Source organism: Haliotis rufescens, unplaced genomic scaffold, assembly GCF_023055435.1.
Source record: "Haliotis rufescens isolate VD_foot unplaced genomic scaffold, xgHalRufe1.0.p SCAF_4, whole genome shotgun sequence".
NCBI lineage: Eukaryota > Metazoa > Mollusca > Gastropoda > Lepetellida > Haliotidae > Haliotis > Haliotis rufescens.
The window spans coordinates 7,496,119-7,515,929 of record NW_025964112.1 but is presented as its reverse complement, the minus strand read 5'-3'; the positions used below and the strand labels follow the sequence as shown (position 1 = coordinate 7,515,929).

General features: G+C 41.8%; 1 protein-coding gene across 1 annotated transcript; it reads right to left on the bottom strand.

Moving 5' to 3' along the window:
* Positions 1 to 1,943: 1,943 nt before the first annotated feature.
* LOC124135865 (activin receptor type-2B) lies at positions 1,944 to 17,143 on the bottom strand. Its single transcript, XM_046501511.2, has 5 exons — positions 16,875 to 17,143; positions 13,380 to 14,428; positions 11,493 to 11,631; positions 5,937 to 6,064; positions 1,944 to 5,116 (listed from the first exon to the last, which is right to left on the bottom strand). The coding sequence occupies exons 1-5, from the start codon at positions 16,921 to 16,923 to the stop codon at positions 4,916 to 4,918; spliced, it is 1,566 nt and encodes a 521-aa protein (XP_046357467.1). The 5' UTR covers positions 16,924 to 17,143; the 3' UTR covers positions 1,944 to 4,915.
* Positions 17,144 to 19,811: the final 2,668 nt, after the last annotated feature.

Genomic DNA, 19,811 nt, shown 5'->3' with positions numbered 1-19,811 from the left:
AACTTAAGGAGCCAGAAATCAATTTTCAGGGACTTTAAGCGAGTTTACATGCATCATCAAATCAGCCAATATCAGAATGCGCAGCAAATTGCATTTCAAGGTAGCAGAGTAATGAATTAAAAGGAAGTTTTCACTATGGCTGCAATAACAGCCATATTGGAAATATAATTAGAACCTAGAACAAATTTAGGCTAGTTTCAGTTCATCGGGCCACTGCTTTCAGAGAAGATGTCTACAGACAGAAGACAAGCAGGCCAGCACAATTGTTCACTTGACCTTCTAAAATGAGAAGAAAAGTGTCACAACTGCACAATTGGAAGCATAAAAGTGCCTTCATGTTTGCAAGTTGAAGACTATCATGAACGACAAAGTGCGATACATTTGTCACAAATACAATGCCTGATATCCTATTTGTGCACTAGTTACATCAAACAAGGACGACATGCAGACCATCAGTAATCCTACCTGTATATACACTAACTCACACAAAGTAGACACACAAATACACACATCGCACCGTGTAATCCCTAGAAACAGGTTTCATGTACTTTAACAAGCCAACACAATACCAGATTGGCCTTAAAATGAGTACAAATAAATAGTTTCATTAAAACTGATTTTGATATGGCTTATAAAAGCAATGTATGCCATGAGTGCTTAAAATAAAATAATCATTTTAAAGTTTGTCAGGCACATATTACAGTTTTAGGAATTGACTAGTATTAGTCGAAAAAGAATGCATGTGCCAAGTTACCAGTATTTTCCTACAACAAATCTCTAAAATTTTAACAAAAAATATGTAAGGACCAAAACAGTAAACAAGGACTAAAACATTGAAAGTACTCCCAAATAGATGGATAAAAGATGTTATAAAAGAAAGAATGGAAACATATCGTGAAGGTGTCACTCGAACAGGTAATAATGTTGTGCAATGAGCACTGGACAATTAATGATCTGTAGAACCACATCAAGTGCCTGGGCAACAGTTACAGTTACACAGAGAAGTACATGTCCACATCTCTTGAAATCACTTGACAAGATAAATGAAAATCATCTGTTGAGGGACATGTATTTCGCATCTCAGATACTATACATTCTGTCAATCTCCTCTGACCTTGAAAAGAACAAAGCCAAAAAACTGTTCGTCATTCCCTCAAACAAGGGACTCCTACCAGCCTGTATATGATATGCACAAGATGCATAAATTTCCGTACTCAAAATTAATATCATTAAGCTTTTTGTAGTAACAATTTCGACAACAATCTTTAACTTAATTTTGAAACAGATATAAAAGTAAAGAATACCCAGTTAATTTGATGTGTCCCTTATACAAATAATGTACATGATCCGACTCTTGGCATATGTACAAAGTGATTAATTTCAAGAAAACTGGGTCTATTGAAACAAAACCGTATCTTAGTCAATCCTGTTCCATGGAGAGTAACATTTTCTTAGAGTGAGTGAGTTTGGTTTAACGCCGCTTTTAACAGTATTCCAGTTATATCACGGCGTGTCAGCTTAATGTGGGAGGAAAGCCCGAAGTGATGCAGGTCTCAGACGTTTACCACTTCGGTGAAACCCACGAGCACGGGTATGGTGCTGACAAACCTAGAAACATAATCATGGTGAACAGGGATTCGAACCCACAATCATAGGTTTCTGGCGTGCCCAAGGGATGCAACTCTGCACAGCGAATCGGGGTGCCTTAGACGACTGGGGCCACCCGTGCCCCCATATTTTCTTAGAACAGCCTTTGAAGAGACTCTGGACTTTACGGAATACGGTCATCAAAATAGTGATGTCTTTCCTGCTTCTTGAAAACTTGAATTACATGGTTTGTATGCAAAACAACACTGGAAAGAGGATACAAACAGCGACACAGGTTGAGAGATGACCTGAAGCATCTAGTCCCACTAACAATTAGTCATGAATGAAAATGCATATAATTCAATGTTTGTTTTAATCTTTGCTAAACCTGATTGGATGTTTTTCATCTTCAGAAAACACTGCTATAGAACAAGACAACAGTGTACAACATACCCAGATTGATAGACACCGACATATCCATACACAGAATCAAGAGGAATTCTAGCACTCAAAATGTAAATCCTAACTTTCACAATTCTTTTCAGGATCAGTTTAACTGAAAAGCATTCTCAAAACACATCATGATTTCATACTGTGATTTCGGGAAATGGAGTTATTACTATACAAGTGACCGTTTCAAAATATTCTCAAAATTGACCAAAAATGTTAAATTCTGAACAATTACTTTATACAACTATTTCACAAACACACAGTAACTTGAAAATCAAGATGTGCATTCTGCATGTGCTTTTCAGGCCCACAAAGAAATAGACAATTATTCCAATAATACAAACACACAAAATATGGAAACAAACTTTAAAATTTCATGTTTTTTCTTTGTCTCCCATTAAAAACATAACACTTTTGATAAAATTCAATTTCAATAACAGAATTCAGACATTAATAAAATGCAATATTAATATCTGCATAGCAGGGTTATATCTATAACCCTGCTAGCATCTGTAGGTTAATTACATCATTAAAAACAATATCTTATAAAAACAATAAAAATAGTTTATAATAAAAAAAGTATATTGAACTTGGGTGTTTCTTACATCCCCCCCAAAAAGCTGACAAACATTTTGTTTATTTGTACTACAACAATAATTACGGTATCAATAATTCCTCCATACAGAGTCTCCGTGTCTACACACATTTCATGAAGATATGTACAAGATTTACAAAAAGAATGTAAGAGGCCTTCTCAAAAGTCATATCGAATAACCAAAACAGGGCAAGAACTAGCAAGAACTTCACAAAAATCTTGTTCGAGTCACTTTATGAAATATCAACAATTGCTTCAAATTACATTTCTTTGACTAAATGTCAGAAACAACTTTTGAGATGGTCCCTCTTCAGTATGACAGTTCTTTCAAGTGTATCATCCAAGGTACTGCCATTTTATTTTGCACACTCAAAAGACTATAAAAGGACATAAAATGAATAAAACCAACAGATTAAAAAAATCCTAATGTGACAACCAATTCTACACAACCATTCAGGCATATAAAGGTAACCCTAAGAGCTGACGGAAGGAAGAGCTGAATTTATCTTGATTAATATTTCATTGTATAGATTTCATCATACATTTCTTAAAATGTACACATGTAAGGTTATGAGTGTATAGGAGAACTCAAGCTATAGACAGTTCATATTAAAATAATTACTCCTGAAACAAAGTGTAGACTCAGCATTCTGAAGGTTAAAGATGCACATAATTCTACATTGTACACACAATTACCACAGAATACAACAATCAAGGAAATTCCCTGATGGCATTAGGAGCACTTGACCTTACTCCATTAGAAACTGCAGATAATATCTCCACTGAGCCTTGATCATACTGCTAATGTCTTTGGTAAGAATATATACAACTCAAAAGAACTTAAAGAACACACAAATGTTTCATATGATCAGCTAATCATGATGCCATGACATGCTAGCAATAGTCACTTGACAGAATCGGGTGTTCTTTAACTTCTTTTGAGTAACATAAATGCCCAGACGGAATCAATTCGGAAATACCAGGTTAATGTCTGTAAAAAAAAGATTCCAAGTGTTCTAGAAACAGTTCATAATAGCAACCTTTTCTCTACTAACCCAAAACTTGTCATTTAGTGATTTTTCACTTAGATTAGACTATGATTTGCTTAGCTTACGAGACCAGAATATATTTATTGTTTCGGACTAGTGGCTTAAGGTGCCGATTCGTTCCTTGTATGTCATTCATCATGAGTACTGACTGCAGTTCCTTATGGATTAAGATCAGCGATTGCCTCAAAAAGGGCTCCCAAATAGCAGCACTATATATTTGTCCAGTCTGTCAACAGCAGTATCCAATGGTAACAGCACTCAACTACAGCATCACTGGAGTATGGCACTTGAACAATCAACCCAGTATTAACCCCTGCCCGGTTGATGTCTATCAAGGTACATTCTAGCTGGCCACAGCAGCAGCAGTCCCACATGGAAGGGGTTAACACTGTCCTCATGTCTCCTCGTTACAGCTGTAAGCACATCAATGTTGATCATATGTCCTCAAGTACATCATTAGTGATCAGCAAGGTAGGATCAAGTAGGAGTTTCAACAACACTTGTCATTAAGGTGATTTCCAAAGTGTTTCCAAAACGTCTGTAGGGAAATTGACTCACAATGACAAGGTTTTTATGTGTAAAGTACATCACAATTTGTATTTGAGACATTTTAATAGCAAGGAAATACTCGGATTAACTTGTGACATTAAAAAGTTTGCATCTTTCAGTGACGAGACTTTAGTTGGAAGATTTGCAGGAGGTTCACATCCCAACTTTGACACAGACAAAATTGATGAACTTGTAGCTTGCTGTCTCTCACTTGATTATGTCAAAGTATTGACATGATTCTTTTAATGTAAAGATTTCGTTACGTTTGGATTCACTACTTTTCAAAAATTGACCATCACTCTTGATGAAAAGGAAATCTTCACGTAGTCCTTCAACCTAATGAAGTCATGACAAGTCCTGGCCTCAGCTCTTCCCTGGAGACTGACTGCAGACAATGTCACAGTCAAAATCATGATCCAGTGATTAAATGGATCATTGCGCACCAGTCTCGGCCAACAACCCAAAGTGAAGATCACAGTCCGATTTAATCCACACACAGCACTAAACCTGCCAGCCGGAACTGCATCAAGTTGACCGAGCACTGTCGGGATTAAATTCTTTTACTGGATTACCCACAATCCAATGGACTTTCACCCAGTCACTTCCTGTCTGGTCTGTCACCAGTTCGCCTCCGTCCAAGGCGCATGTTTTGGCACACCCGTATCATCATAGATGCTCCCAATAGTTAGATGCTTGAGTCTTTGGCAGGCATGTCTTCCTCGGTGCCGATGATGGCCACAGAAGGAACGAGGTGATTTGTAGAGGTAGAAATGTTCACAGTACGCGCCAAGACGGCAATACGTTCCTCCACGCCTGCTGCCGATAACCGAGCCTCAGCATCGTGATCCCAGCACTCTTCTATTGTACAGATTAGCTGAGCAACGCCCTGCAGAGACAAATATGAACCATGTCTAACAGTCATACACAAACAGATATTGGCAACATAATATTTAAAGAGGGGATACATGGAAATGATTTAAAATGAGCTGCAGCTGTGAGTGAGTGAGTGAGTGAGTGAGTTTCGTTTTACGCCGCTTTTAGCAATTTTCCAGCAATATCACGGCGGGGGACACCAGAAATGGGCTTCACACATTGTACCCATGTCGGGATTCGAACCCGGGTCTTCGGCGTGACGAGCAAACGCTTTAACCACTGGGATACCCGACAGCCCCGCTGCAGCTGTGAAGCAGGAGGTGCAACATCATACAAATTATAGCCCAACTATCCTGAAACTAAATGTTAACATGCAGTTTTGTTAACTTGTTTGTTGGTTAACGCCACTCAGCAATATTCCAGCAACAAGATGGCGATCTGTAAATAATCAAGTCTGGACCAGACAATCCAGAAACTGACATCAGGAGCATTGATCCATGCAACTGGTATACAATGACATGAATCAACCAAGTCAGCGAGTCAGCCACCAGATCCCGTTAGTAGCCTCTTACGACAAGTATGGGCTGCTGAAGACCAATTCTAAACAGGAACTTGAGTGAGTGAGTGAGTGAGTGAGGTCACCAGAAATGGGCTTCACACATTGTGCCATGTAGGAAATCAAACTCTGGTCGTTGGTGTGATGAGCAAACACTGTAACCACTAGGCTATCTCACCACCCCTCCAGTCACACATGGAATTAAAGCTAGGTCCTTGGCGTGCCGAGCAGCACTTTACCCACTTGTCTAACATCTATCCCTTATAATGCCACTTACTGGATGTGTGTGCCAGATGTCCTTGATGATGGGTCGTACTTTTCTTAAGACGACAAGGTCCTGCATTTCCTCTAAGCTTGGATGAGGACCTATCTCCTCTTCATATGGCAGCTGGTACTCCTCAACATCTGCAAGCAAGTCAGTGAGTGAGTCATTTAGTCGGTGACAGTAATTTGTTTGTTTGTTGTTTAATGCCGCACTCAGCAATATTCCAATACTTAGCGTGTCTTAAAAATATAAAAAACCCAATTCATTTATATCATGACGTTCTAGCATATTGTGCAAGGAAAGCCTGAAGTGATGAAGATCTTGATTTTTTGGGATTTCAACCAATGACCATTGGATAATTACAGGGCTGAGGGACACAGTGAGATGTGGCGGTGTAGACCATCCGTGATCCCTACATGTATCGCAGGCCTGACATCAGCTGAGTCAGGGGGCTGAGGGACACAGTGAGATGTGGCGGTGTAGACCATCTGTGATCCCTACATGTGCTGCAGGCCTGACATCAGCTGTGTCAGGGGGCTGAGGGACACAGTGAGATGTGGTGGTGTAGACCATCCGTGATCCCTACATGTGTCGCAGGCCTGACATCAGCTGTGTCAGGGGGCTGAGGGACACAGTGAGATGTGGTGGTGTAGACCATCCGTGATCCCTACATGTGTCGCAGGCCTGACATCAGCTGTGTCAGGGGGCTGAGGGACACAGTGAGATGTGGTGGTGTAGACCATCCGTGATCCCTAAATGTGTCGCAGGCCTGACATCAGCTGTGTCAGGGGGCTGAGGGACACAGTGAGATGTGGCGGTGTAGACCATCCGTGATCCCTACATGTGTCGCAGGCCTGACATCAGCTGTGTCAGGGGGCTGAGGGACACAGTGAGATGTGGCGGTGTAGACCATCCGTGATCCCTACATGTATCGCAGGCCTGACATCAGCTGTGTCAGGGGGCTGAGGGACACAGTGAGATGTGGTGGTGTAGACCATCCGTGATCCCTACATGTGCTGCAGGCCTGACATCAGCTGTGTCAGGGGGCTGAGGGACACAGTGAGATGTGGCGGTGTAGACCATCCGTGATCCCTACATGTATCGCAGACCTGACATCAGCTGTGTCAGGGGGCTGAGGGACACAGTGAGATGTGGTGGTGAAGACCATCCGTGATCCCTACATGTGCTGCAGGCCTGACATCAGCTGTGTCAGGGGGCTGAGGGACACAGTGAGATGTGGTGGTGTAGACCATCCGTGATCCCTACATGTGTCGCAGGCCTGACATCAGCTGTGTCAGGGGGCTGAGGGACACAGTGAGATGTGGCGGTGTAGACCATCCGTGATCCCTACATGTGTCGCAGGCCTGACATCAGCTGTGTCAGGGGGCTGAGGGACACAGTGAGATGTGGCGGTGTAGACCATCCGTGATCCCTACATGTGTCGCAGGCCTGACATCAGCTGTGTCAGGGGGCTGAGGGACACAGTGAGATGTGGTGGTGTAGACCATCCGTGATCCCTAAATGTGTCGCAGGCCTGACATCAGCTGTGTCAGGGGGCTGAGGGACACAGTGAGATGTGGCGGTGTAGACCATCCGTGATCCCTACATGTGTCGCAGGCCTGACATCAGCTGTGTCAGGGGGCTGAGGGACACAGTGAGATGTGGCGGTGTAGACCATCCGTGATCCCTACATGTATCGCAGGCCTGACATCAGCTGTGTCAGGGGGCTGAGGGACACAGTGAGATGTGGTGGTGTAGACCATCCGTGATCCCTACATGTGCTGCAGGCCTGACATCAGCTGTGTCAGGGGGCTGAGGGACACAGTGAGATGTGGCGGTGTAGACCATCCGTGATCCCTACATGTATCGCAGACCTGACATCAGCTGTGTCAGGGGGCTGAGGGACACAGTGAGATGTGGTGGTGAAGACCATCCGTGATCCCTACATGTGCTGCAGGCCTGACATCAGCTGTGTCAGGGGGCTGAGGGACACAGTGAGATGTGGTGGTGTAGACCATCCGTGATCCCTACATGTGTCGCAGGCCTGACATCAGCTGTGTCAGGGGGCTGAGGGACACAGTGAGATGTGGCGGTGTAGACCATCCGTGATCCCTACATGTGTCGCAGGCCTGACATCAGCTGTGTCAGGGGGCTGAGGGACACAGTGAGATGTGGCGGTGTAGACCATCCGTGATCCCTACATGTGTCGCAGGCCTGACATCAGCTGTGTCAGGGGGCTGAGGGACACAGTGAGATGTGGCGGTGTAGACCATCCGTGATCCCTACATGTGTCGCAGGCCTGACATCAGCTGTGTCAGGGGGCTGAGGGACACAGTGAGATGTGGTGGTGTAGACCATCCGTGATCCCTACATGTGCTGCAGGCCTGACATCAGCTGTGTCAGGGGGCTGAGGGACACAGTGAGATGTGGCGGTGTAGACCATCCGTGATCCCTACATGTGTCGCAGGCCTGACATCAGCTGTGTCAGGGGGCTGAGGGACACAGTGAGATGTGGTGGTGTAGACCATCCGTGATCCCTACATGTGCTGCAGGCCTGACATCAGCTGTGTCAGGGGGCTGAGGGACACAGTGAGATGTGGCGGTGTAGACCATCCGTGATCCCTACATGTATCGCAGGCCTGACATCAGCTGTGTCAGGGGGCTGAGGGACACAGTGAGATGTGGCGGTGTAGACCATCCGTGATCCCTATATGTGTCGCAGGCCTGACATCAGCTGTGTCAGGGGGCTGAGGGACACAGTGAGATGTGGTGGTGTAGACCATCCGTGATCCCTACATGTGCTGCAGGCCTGACATCAGCTGTGTCAGGGGGCTGAGGGACACAGTGAGATGTGGCGGTGTAGACCATCCGTGATCCTTCCATGTATCGCAGGCCTGACATCAGCTGTGTCAGGGGGCTGAGGGACACAGTGAGATGTGGCTGTGTAGGCCATCCGTGATCCTTCCATGTATCGCAGGCCTGACATCAGCTGTGTCAGGGGGCTGAGGGACACAGTGAGATGTGGCTGTGTAGACCATCCGTGATCCCTCCATGTGTCGCAGGCCTGACATCAGCTGTGTCAGGGGGCTGAGTGCAGGTGTCCTGAAGCAGGCCAACTCAGCCTTTAGCTATGTCCCACATGTACAGGATCTGTCAATCACTGATTCCCACTACCGTTTTTATGCCACTCTTGGCAATATTCGGCATACCGACCTGTGCTATCCCCTCACCCTGGTCTCCTACAGGACTATCCTTGCAAAACAACCACGCGAAGCATGATCCCCCACAAACTCTGGATTTATTCCATCCCAGAACCTTGCCTTCCCACGAGGTCATAGGTCATGTCCGTGAGTCAGCAAACTGGCGATCCTCTGTCTCTCAGCACCCAAGCTCTGTAGTCCAAACTACATGACTTGTGTGTTGTTTAACACCAAACTCAGCAATATTCCAGCTGTATGGCAGACACCTGTAAGTAATTGAGACTACACCAGTGTCTGAAATAACTGCCTGCCAGACCAACTTTTCTGTCGGGCTGCATGATATTTTCCTCCACCTGCACGACTATTATGAATTCATTTTTATTATGACTCCTAGATTCTCAAGTAATTGTTTGCATAATTTCAACTGAATCAAGACATGATTAATCCCTCAGTTTTTGCAATTTTTCAATATTTATAATGTCTGGGCAGGTAACTTTGAAGATGGGCAGGCAGAGCTTATGGGTCACCTGCCCAACTGTCTTGTTGGGTTCAATATTTCGAACACTGGTCTACAACATTTAGCTGCCTCTTAAGGCAACGCTGTGAAACCATGGCAACTAAAACCCACCTTTATCGACAAGTTTTAACACTAATGATGAAAAGACCAGAATTCCAAACATGAAACATGGTGTCAAATTAGGGAGCTGGGTAATTGACAAAAACATCCACAAACTATCCACTTTCTCCCCACCCTTATATCTCAGATACCAGGTCCTTCATTTTCAGAGCCAACGGATTACTGCACTTACCCATCAATGAATCTGGAGCTCTGATCAAATCGCACTTTTTAATCCAAAATACTACCACTGTTATTACAATGACTCTAGAAGCCCTTTCAAGTTCTTCAACACAAAGTGAAAAGAGGCTACTAGTTCTAATCATGATAATTAGGACCATAGGGAGCAGAGCATGGCATTGATCTTCTTATTCTGTGGGGATAGAAATCTGCACTAGCTCCAGTCAGTTCAATTGCTTAATGCCTCACTCAGCATTGATATTATGAGTGAGTAGAGTTTAACATTGCTTTGAACACACAATATATATATATATATCACAATGTGACAGCTTTACGAGGGATTCAAAACCACAATCATAGGTTCCTAGCTTCCCCAAGGGACACAACTCTGCACAGTAAATAGCAGCACCTGCCCCCTTGATATTATGAACAATGCCCCAGGCCACCTGTGTTGATGACACATACAGTCAGCTAAGTCACACAGTTGGACCACTCAATCCATGTAACCCCAACATGCATAGATTACTGGGGATCTATCCTTACCCAACAATAACCATGGGGGTCGAAGTCAGGTTGTCAAATGTTATCCTGGGGACTACTTAGTGTTATAAACACAAAAGTAAATTGAAGTCAAGTCTTATAAATAAATAAGTTAACATTAATAACTTCCGTCACAGCTTATTGACTCACTAATACAAAAAACTGTAGACAACACCACAACATCAGCGACATCTTTCAGGACCATAATGCAACACTAGCCCCACCCTCTTTATTATCTGTCCCTCGGATAACTCTCATCTGCTAGTTGGCACAGCGCCATTAAAAAGTGCTGTGTTGCCAAATATCATGGAATACCAAATTATTTATTAGACCTTTTTGACTAATTTAGGGATATTAGATGATGTAAGAAAGTGTTTGAGACCCCTTAACTCCCTTAAACTTGATTGTTTGTTGTTTAATGCCGCACTCAGCAATATTCCAGCTATAGGACTGCGGGCTGTAAATAATTGAGTCTGCACCAGACAATCCAGGCGTTGACATCATGAGCATTGATCTACACAATTGGGATGCAATGACATGCATCAACCAAGTCAGCGAGCTGGTAATTCATGTAACTGCCAGCCCTGAGGACCGGCACACAAAGTATCTGAGAAATCTTTCTTGTTGAACAAATTATCGGCAATATTCATATAAGAATATTTTCTTAACGAAGTCTGCTTGTCTGTTACCATCAGGATTTATTTTTAGTGCAAGGTAATAACATTTCGCTTTGCACGAGCTTAAAAATATACATGTAGCAACTTTGTCTCAAAATATTAATAAAAAAGAGAAAAAAGTTACCACTGGTAACTTAACTTTGGGACAATGATGTGTAGATCTAACTTAGTTACTTCAGAGATGAATTGAACAGGATGTTGAAAGAATTAAAAGCAGGTAACTGTCATACGTTTTTTCCATTTGTTTACTGTTGGGACTGACAAAAATTAGAGGAGACTGGTAATTGTTAGAGTTGGCAGTCCTGCTGGACTGGCAGTTTCAAAAGCCAGCAGGAATGCTGTAGCAGAGACCTACCTCCTAGTACATTGCACCTTGCCATGAGTTCCCAGAGAACAAGGCCACATGCGTACATGTCAATCCTGAGAAATGCGTCCCTGTTAAAACAAATGGCTCCCTCGAGGATCTCAGGGGCCATGTAACGTCTGGTGCCCACCTGCAAACATAAAGGGCAACTTTTAACAAAAGCATCGAATTCAAAATATTATTTGTTGTTTAATGCTACACGCAGTCAGCAATATTCCAGCTATATGCCAACGGTCTGTAAATAAGAGTAAGGACCAAATGATCCATCATACATGTCATAAGCATCGTTCTACGGAAGTCAGCAAATCTGACCACCTGATCCTGTTAGTCGCCTCCAATGACAAGCATGTGTTAAAAACCAGTTCTAACCCAGATCTTCATGGGTCTTCAAAACAGGGCTTGCATCAGGTAGATGTTGACATGAAAAGCTAGTTGCACCAGACAAAAGCAGGATGCACTGAGGTCCCAAAAATTTATCAAGTAAGGATAGTCAGGCAAAACTTTGAATTTTGTCTACTTGCACTTGGTGCATGTACATAAATAAATATAAGGTCGCATTTTTCGAAAGTAGGATGCACTGGTGCATGTTTAATAGAGATGAATCCAGCCCTGTAAACTATTGTAAGAATAGGTGACATGCCTGGTGTGATACAACAAACACACATTGGTAACCATGGTAATATGATGTCAACCATAACATACATTTCTCCTGACCAGCAAGCACCTGCCAAAGACATAGTGGTTTAAGGAGTTGATATCATTATCAGTCCTCAATAAGAAGGAGAGGTTGATAAAGAAAACAACTGGCATTTATCTAGGATTATAAACTATGTGTCTATGAACATTATAAAAGACATACTAGGAAAAACAAAATTTGTGATCCAAAATTGGTTTGTATACCCTGACATACGGCATAACCATATATCATATATCGCCATATGTGCCAGTCAATACTAAACACTGATTGGCTTGGGAAGTATAACAAACAATAATAAGGAATAGTTTCACTTTTGTGGAGTAAATCTAAAATGCAAACACCGAGAAACCTTATAAAATTGACAATCCATAAAAAAAATTCAATTTGATTTGAACTTGTGCCATTGTAAAGAGTGAGTGAGTGAGTGAGTGAGTGAGTGAGTGAGTGAGTGAGTGAGTGAGTGAGTGAGTGAGTGAGTGAGTGAGTGAATGAGTGAGTGAGTGAGTGAGTGAGTGAGTGAGTGTATTTGGTTTTACATCTCTTTGTCATGGTGTGTCAGCTTAATGTGGGAGGAGAGTCCGAAGTGATGCAGGTCTCAGACGTTTACCATTTTGGCGAAACCCACGACATAATCTGAGTGAACTGGGATTCAAATCCACAATCACAGAATGCACAGCGAATTGCAGCGCTTGGTTTCTGGCATGCCCAAGGGATGCAACAGTACTCTGTGAATTGCAGCGCCTCAGAAAACTGGGCCACCTGTGCCCTCTGAGTTGGTTGGTTGGTTTGTTTAACGCCACATTCAGCAATATCCAGGTATATGACAGCAGTCTGTAAATAATCGAGTCTGGACCAGACAATCCAGTGATTGACAACATCATGAGCATTGATCCATGCAATTGGGATCGATGACATGCATCAACCAAGTCAGCGAGCCTGACCAACCGATCCAATTAGTCGCCTTAACAACAAGCATAGTCACCTTTTACGGCAAGCATGGGTTGCTGAAGACCTTTTCTACTCCGGATCTTCACGGGTCCCCCCTGAGTAATATGCCGAGCAGGCATATTGTGAAATATTGACCATAGGGCTACTATTGTTCTAAAAGAATTATGTAATAATATGGCTAAAAACAGAACTAAAACCCTACAGCAACATTCTCCCAAACCCTTCACACTCACCAGACCATGGGTTTCTCCGGGATTTTTGCCTGGCTCGAACTTAAGAGCAAGACCAAAGTCAGCAATACAAGCAGTCAAATCATTTTTCAACAAAACATTTTTGCTCTTGAAATCCCGATGAGCAATAGCTGGTTTGGCATCACTTCCCTTGCTGGCCGGGATTTCATCATGGAGGTAAGCCAGGCCCCTTGCCATTCCTTCAGCAATCTTGCACAAATCACTCCATGTTAAGATGCGGCCCTTCAGGCAATCACACAAGGAACCTTTTTCATGGAACTCGGTGATAAGCCATAGCTCAATGTTTAAATTATCTCCCCTTTTTTCGGCTGCCATGAAGTGCAGTACATTCTCATGGTTCATCTGCGGCAGGTTGTAGATCTCTTGTTCGGTCATCCACGAGTGCTTGTCTTGCAGCGGGAAGATTTTCACAGCTACGTTTTCGTTATGTAGCTGCGCCTTCCACACAGAGCCAAACCGTCCACGCGCCCTGAGCTCTATCAGCTGAAGGGGGCACAAGGCTATTTCTGATGGCGTTGCCGAAATTGGATCAACTGTTGGCAGTTGTTGATGGTACATGTAGATGTTGCGTTGATGTCGCCGCCACATCCAGAATACAACCACAACGATGAAGCAAACCCCAATGATTGGTACAATCGAATACATTATTGTTCGTAATAACTGCTCGTCTCCCGTTTTTCTAACAATGCCAGGCTCACTGGTAGTCGTGATGGGAAGTTGCTCGATTGGATTAGCCTCAATCTCACTGTTGCACATGTCCCCGTCACAACAACAAAAGTCTACATGCTTCACGGTGTGTGTTCGAACACATTTGGAAAGTCCTGTACAACTCTTGTCATTAAGCCAACAGCCCTTCATTACCAGCTGAATCTCACTGGACGTGTTTATCCATGAGGCGTAGCAGAAGGAGGCCTTGGTGACTCCTTTGGGATCTTGGCAGACCTCCTCAGTCGGGCAGTCATCACTTGTGCATTTATGGTTGTACTTGGCACACTTCCGACCCGTTGTCTCCGTCTCACTGTCCACTGCACCTGCAACATAACACCCAGAATTACAGGAGGATTACGTAACTCAACTTGAAATGGCCTCAAAATCTGTTTCCCTCTCACATGTAGATATATGGTATCTTCCTTTGTTTAAGGCCTTGTTATGGGGGGGGATGGTGGTGGAGGGGAGGAAGAGGTGGGTTGCTGAAAAGCACGGCTGTACTATATTTGCAAACTAATAATCATTTATCTGGATATCTTTAGACTATCCTTAATTCACTAAGCCCAAATACCCAGGTACATTTCTCCTCATCTCAGCTCAAATGAACCACTGCTATCATACTGCCAGGTATTAAATTAGATACCACATGCCCAACTTGATGTTCCTTTAACAAAAAATTAAAACTAATTAAAAAGGACAATTTGGAGAACTTTGGTGAATTTATTTCTGCTACACTTCTATGATGTTATTGCCTCCATATGTTCAAGCATTTGGAACATGACAGGCAGAGGTTGTCCCCTTATGTGCAGTTAGAAAATACAACACATTAAGACCCATTTTTTAATTCAAAGGTTCATTCTTATCTAAACCGTAAAGCTTTTTCAGCACCATCAATATACTCCCTTCATGTTTCCACTGAAAACATCACCCATTACCTTATAGTTAACATGATACAGCTTGTATACCACTGGGGAAGCATGCATCTTACCCATTACATCATACTTTATATGACACAGCTTATATACACTGGGGAAGCATGCATCTTACCCATTACATCATACTTTATATGACACAGCTTATATACACTGGGGAAACATGCATCTTACCCATTACATCATACTTTATATGACACAGCTTATATACACTGGGGAAACATGCATCCAATGAAGTGGTACTTTCATGTATGTTGGCAGTGGATAGTTATGGGTTTTCTTATTTCATGAATACGACACAGATATACACAAAAATATGCACCCTGTATATTTAGGTATTAATTGGGTAAGCATTTTCCCAAACTAATTGTATTACACTTCAATGTTGTGATTGAACATATGTTATATATTGGGTGATCTGAAAAGTAGTTGGTTGTATTGCACATTTTTGCAAGTAACTTGTTTAATAGCTAAGAAGTGTTCTTTCACAAAACTGGGACAAACTAGTGTTGAGGAAATATGTGAACAGGACAAGGGGGTCATTGTTTGACAACCATTGTTTATATTATTAGGCCACAGTGGGTGTTACAAAACAAATAATTTCAACTTGAAATACAGGTTAATGATCATAATAATTCCAGAATTTGGCAGAATTAACAAAGTTCCATAAGTTTTTCTTTAGCTTGTGTGTTAGGATTTCACTCTCTCATCAACCATGGTTTATTTTTATTTTATCTTTTTTTTCTTCAACTCTGTATGAATGTATGAAAACATACAAGATTTACACAAAATGCAGGAACATTTGGCCTTATTTCCAAAATTAAACAATGGAGCCATAAAGATGGTTTGATCAAATCATCCCATTTACACAGAACAGCTGCTGTTATTAAGTCTATATCAAACAAGGTATGTGCAAATAATTCTTAATTTATCATTGAGGCAGCCCCTAATGTATCAGTGTCCTTACATTACACAATGTTTTGATGGTCATTGCAAAGTTTGATCAACTTAACTACAAAAAAGGGGACAAACTATGAGGTTACTTTTGTTAAAATAAGCTGTGAACCTAGTAACCAATTGCAATTATATTCTTGAAATATCTTCTCTTAAATGACAAATATGCTGATTTTACTGGGTTTTTTTATGAGAATATTTCTTGAAGCAATGTTTTTTACACACACATTCTACCATGATCAAAACTTCAAAAACACAATTCAGTTATGTTTTATCATTCACTAATACACTACTTTTTTCTGAGGTCTACTGACATGTTCTTTCAAAAGAAAGGGAAAACAATAACATGCTTACAAATTTCAATTTTAGAAAATCCCTGGCGCTAAACAAATCAAATCAAACAAACAAACGGCTCATAAACATATCATTAAACAAATAAACGATGGTGACAAAGTTTCGCTATTAGTATTACATATTGTTGGTTAGGACTGTAGGACCTGCTTTGTCAACAAGAACAATGTGGCCATTCATCGGAAAATAAAACGATACATATTTCAGAGCTTTTATCTTTTGTAATAATTTGTGCAACAATGTTTCTATACACCTACAATACATTACGTTATACCACAGCTATTGGAATGACAATGACGTTAACCGATGCGATATGTACACATAGAGGCTATATCACATCGCAGCATGTTATTGACAAATGACAACAGAAAAAAGCGTCAGAAATGGATGGGCTGTGTGAAACAAGGCAAAGGCCATTAAATGGCGACAGCGCTCATGCTTAAGTGTTGATGAATCCAATGTCTTACGTACATACAGGCGATAACATTTTCGGAAATTAATACTAGTTAATTTCTTCACTAGGAGTACTTACAAATTTGTTGAGAAACTGCAAACGCGATTATCATGACCCCAAACTTCATTTTGACCTGTAGGAAGATAGCCCGTCAATTGACGAGCTCAACAATCGAATCTACACTTTGAGGCTAATGGCAGCTGCTTCTTTCGGGTTTAACAACGTCCAATACGTCATCGTCAACAATGCACGTTCACAAACACTTGCACGATAGTTGAATGACATAGAAACAGGGAGCTCAAAACACTATTGGTGATTCAACATGGCCGACTCCAATAATCACCTATACAGAAGCCCGGATGTAAAAACCAAGCCATGCATATTTTGTAAAGGACAATCTGATTGGCCTGAAACCCGTTCATATTGACTTTGTACAATCAGGCCATATTACAATTATGCATTTAATCACTGTTTTGTCCTCGTGGATCAAGTATATTGTGAAGGTGAATCTCTTCCTAGATATGTCATTGTAATGTAAGACACTGCTTTGCGGCGTTAAACAAGGATGGGAAATACGTGTCTATAATGACCAATGAAAGATGACCTTTGAGCGAGTTCAGAGGTCGGTGCCTATTGTCAAGTTATTCCTTCATGGTAAAACAGCTTGTTAGTAAAAAAAAAAATAATGAAAGAAAGAGACAAATTCTACTGTTCTGTTCAATTCTTCACTTCAAATGAAACAACATACTTCCAAATAAATTGGAAATTTGATTTCTACGATGTCAATCGTATTTGGCTCTGAAATGTAATAAAAGATATAATTTGACGTTTACTCCTTTTGGTATGAATTTAATCCATTACATGCTTGTTCTTTTTTTTAGTTTACTCGGTGAATTTTGGCGCTTCGTATTGACACGTTTTTAAGATATTTATAATGTGCTTATCAATATTTTATGTTAATATAAATCTGTGGTTTTATGGCACTATTTACGTTAAATATGTTGTTAACGACGCACCCGGTAATATTCCAGCTATATGACCACGGTCTGTCAATAATGGAACCTGGACCTAATAATCCAGTGATATCATGAACATCGATCTATGCATTTGAGACACGATGACATGCGTCAAAAACGTCAGCGAGCCTGATAACCCGATCCCGTTAGATACATCTTTATGACAAACATATGTTGCTAAAGACCAATTCTAACCCGGCTCTTCACGGGGTGTTCGTTACAGAGTTAGGATGCAAAGTTTATGTGACCTTATAGTGGCATAGCCAATATTGATATGCTTCAAGCCCGATTCATCTTTATGTATGAGATAAGACAGTATATATCAGTGGAGCAATGCGTAAGTAGATATTGATAACGAGCGTATTACGTATAGGTCGAGCTTAGGATTCCGTACCTTGTAATAAATATCACACTCGATCCTCACTCACAAGTATCCACGCACTTCAACACCTATTTAAAGAGTATGTATTAAGGTGCAGATGTACCGACTCTCTATTTATAACAGAGCCTGGAGGGTATTAAACAAGGAGCCAATCGGAGAAGAAGCGTGGTGTATACCCGACAGCTCACATTTGCAGACCTTTCTGCATGCATGCTAGACCCGAACTATAGTGACATATAGAACAATGAAACGAGGAACGGATAAGGGGCTACGGTAACACACCTAGCTCCAAGCATACAGGTGTGTATTTGTCCACAGTAATATCACAACAGAGTTAAATCATGGGCCTAAATAATTATTTGGGTCCGTGGTTAAATATGCTGATAGATTTTAATCAGATTATCCGTCTGAATATAAATTTGTCCAGCTATTACAGCCTAAATCAAAGATGGCTTTACTTCATATATCCAGACATATAAATGTTCAACATAATAAATCTCGAGTTACTTGTTCGTTCAAGTCCAGCCTCTATGCTTTGATATGAATATGTAAAATATTATACTGGAGACAAGGGGTTCAATGAGCGAGTCTATTCCTTGAATATATTCCGTGAAGATCCGGGGTAGAATAGGTCTTCAGTAAACCATGCCTGCCGTAAAAGGCGACTATGCCTGTCGTAAGAGGCGACTAACGGGATCGGGTGGTCAGGCTCGCTGACTTGGTTGATGCATGTCATCGATCCCAATTGGATCGATGCTCATGATGTAAATCGCTGGATTATCTGGTCCAGACTCGATTATGTACATACCGTCGTCATATAGCTGGAATATTGCTGAGTGCGGCGTTAAACAACAAACATTGAATATACTCATGTTTTGGGGAACAATGTGTGTGAATCACCATCGATATCGATTATCTATGCAAGAACAGTTTGATATGATGCAATAAATGTATTTGATTTTGATGTTTTAATTTGTTCGTCAATAAGTTATTATTAATGAAAAGACCTTCGTAGTCCGACAGCCGTGATCGTCGCTGATGCTATCAACTTTTGATTTTCTGTTCCAGATATGATTACATACCCACCGCCGTGCCGTAGCTGGAGAATTAATGCCCGTGGCGTCAAGTAAGATTCGATCCGTGAAGATTCGGGATAGAATAGGTCTTCAGCAACCATTGCTTGCCGTAAGAGGCGGCTCACGGGATCGGGTGGTCAGGCTCGCTGACTTGGTTGATGCATGTCATCAATCCCACAGATTTGGTTATTTACAGACCGCCGTCACATAGCTGGAATATTGCTGAGTGCAGCGTTAAACAATAAATAAATAAACAAACAAGCATCAAATAAGATTCATTTCATTCACTTGTAATGAGGAAGTGGGAGGTTATTAGTGGGGGGACCGCTCTACCTAATCCATGCGTTAACGGGATCTTGTTTTCCTATACTATAACAACGCGTAAGTACGTACCGTAAATCCTCATAAGCGCCCTCCCAAAATAACACCAGGACAACCAACTCACCGAAAGAAATAAACGCCAATCTGTATTAATTCCAAGACGCTGTTTATGTTGGCTTTCTTCACCGAGACCATATTTACCTTTGTTTTATAAAATAAA

What these genes read in the sequence shown, in the direction of transcription:
- LOC124135865 (XM_046501511.2), bottom strand. Translation starts at nt 16,923, where the DNA reads ATGAAGTTTGGGGTCATGATAATCGCGTTTGCAGTTTCTCAACAAATT. An exon ending in TGCAGTTTCTCAACAAATTT is followed by an intron (nt 14,429 to 16,874) that starts GTAAGTACTCCT and finishes GTTATGTTGCAG; the next exon opens with GTGCAGTGGACAGTGAGACG. An exon ending in ACATCTGGCACACACATCCA is followed by an intron (nt 5,117 to 5,936) that starts GTAAGTGGCATT and finishes TTGTCTCTGCAG; the next exon opens with GGCGTTGCTCAGCTAATCTG.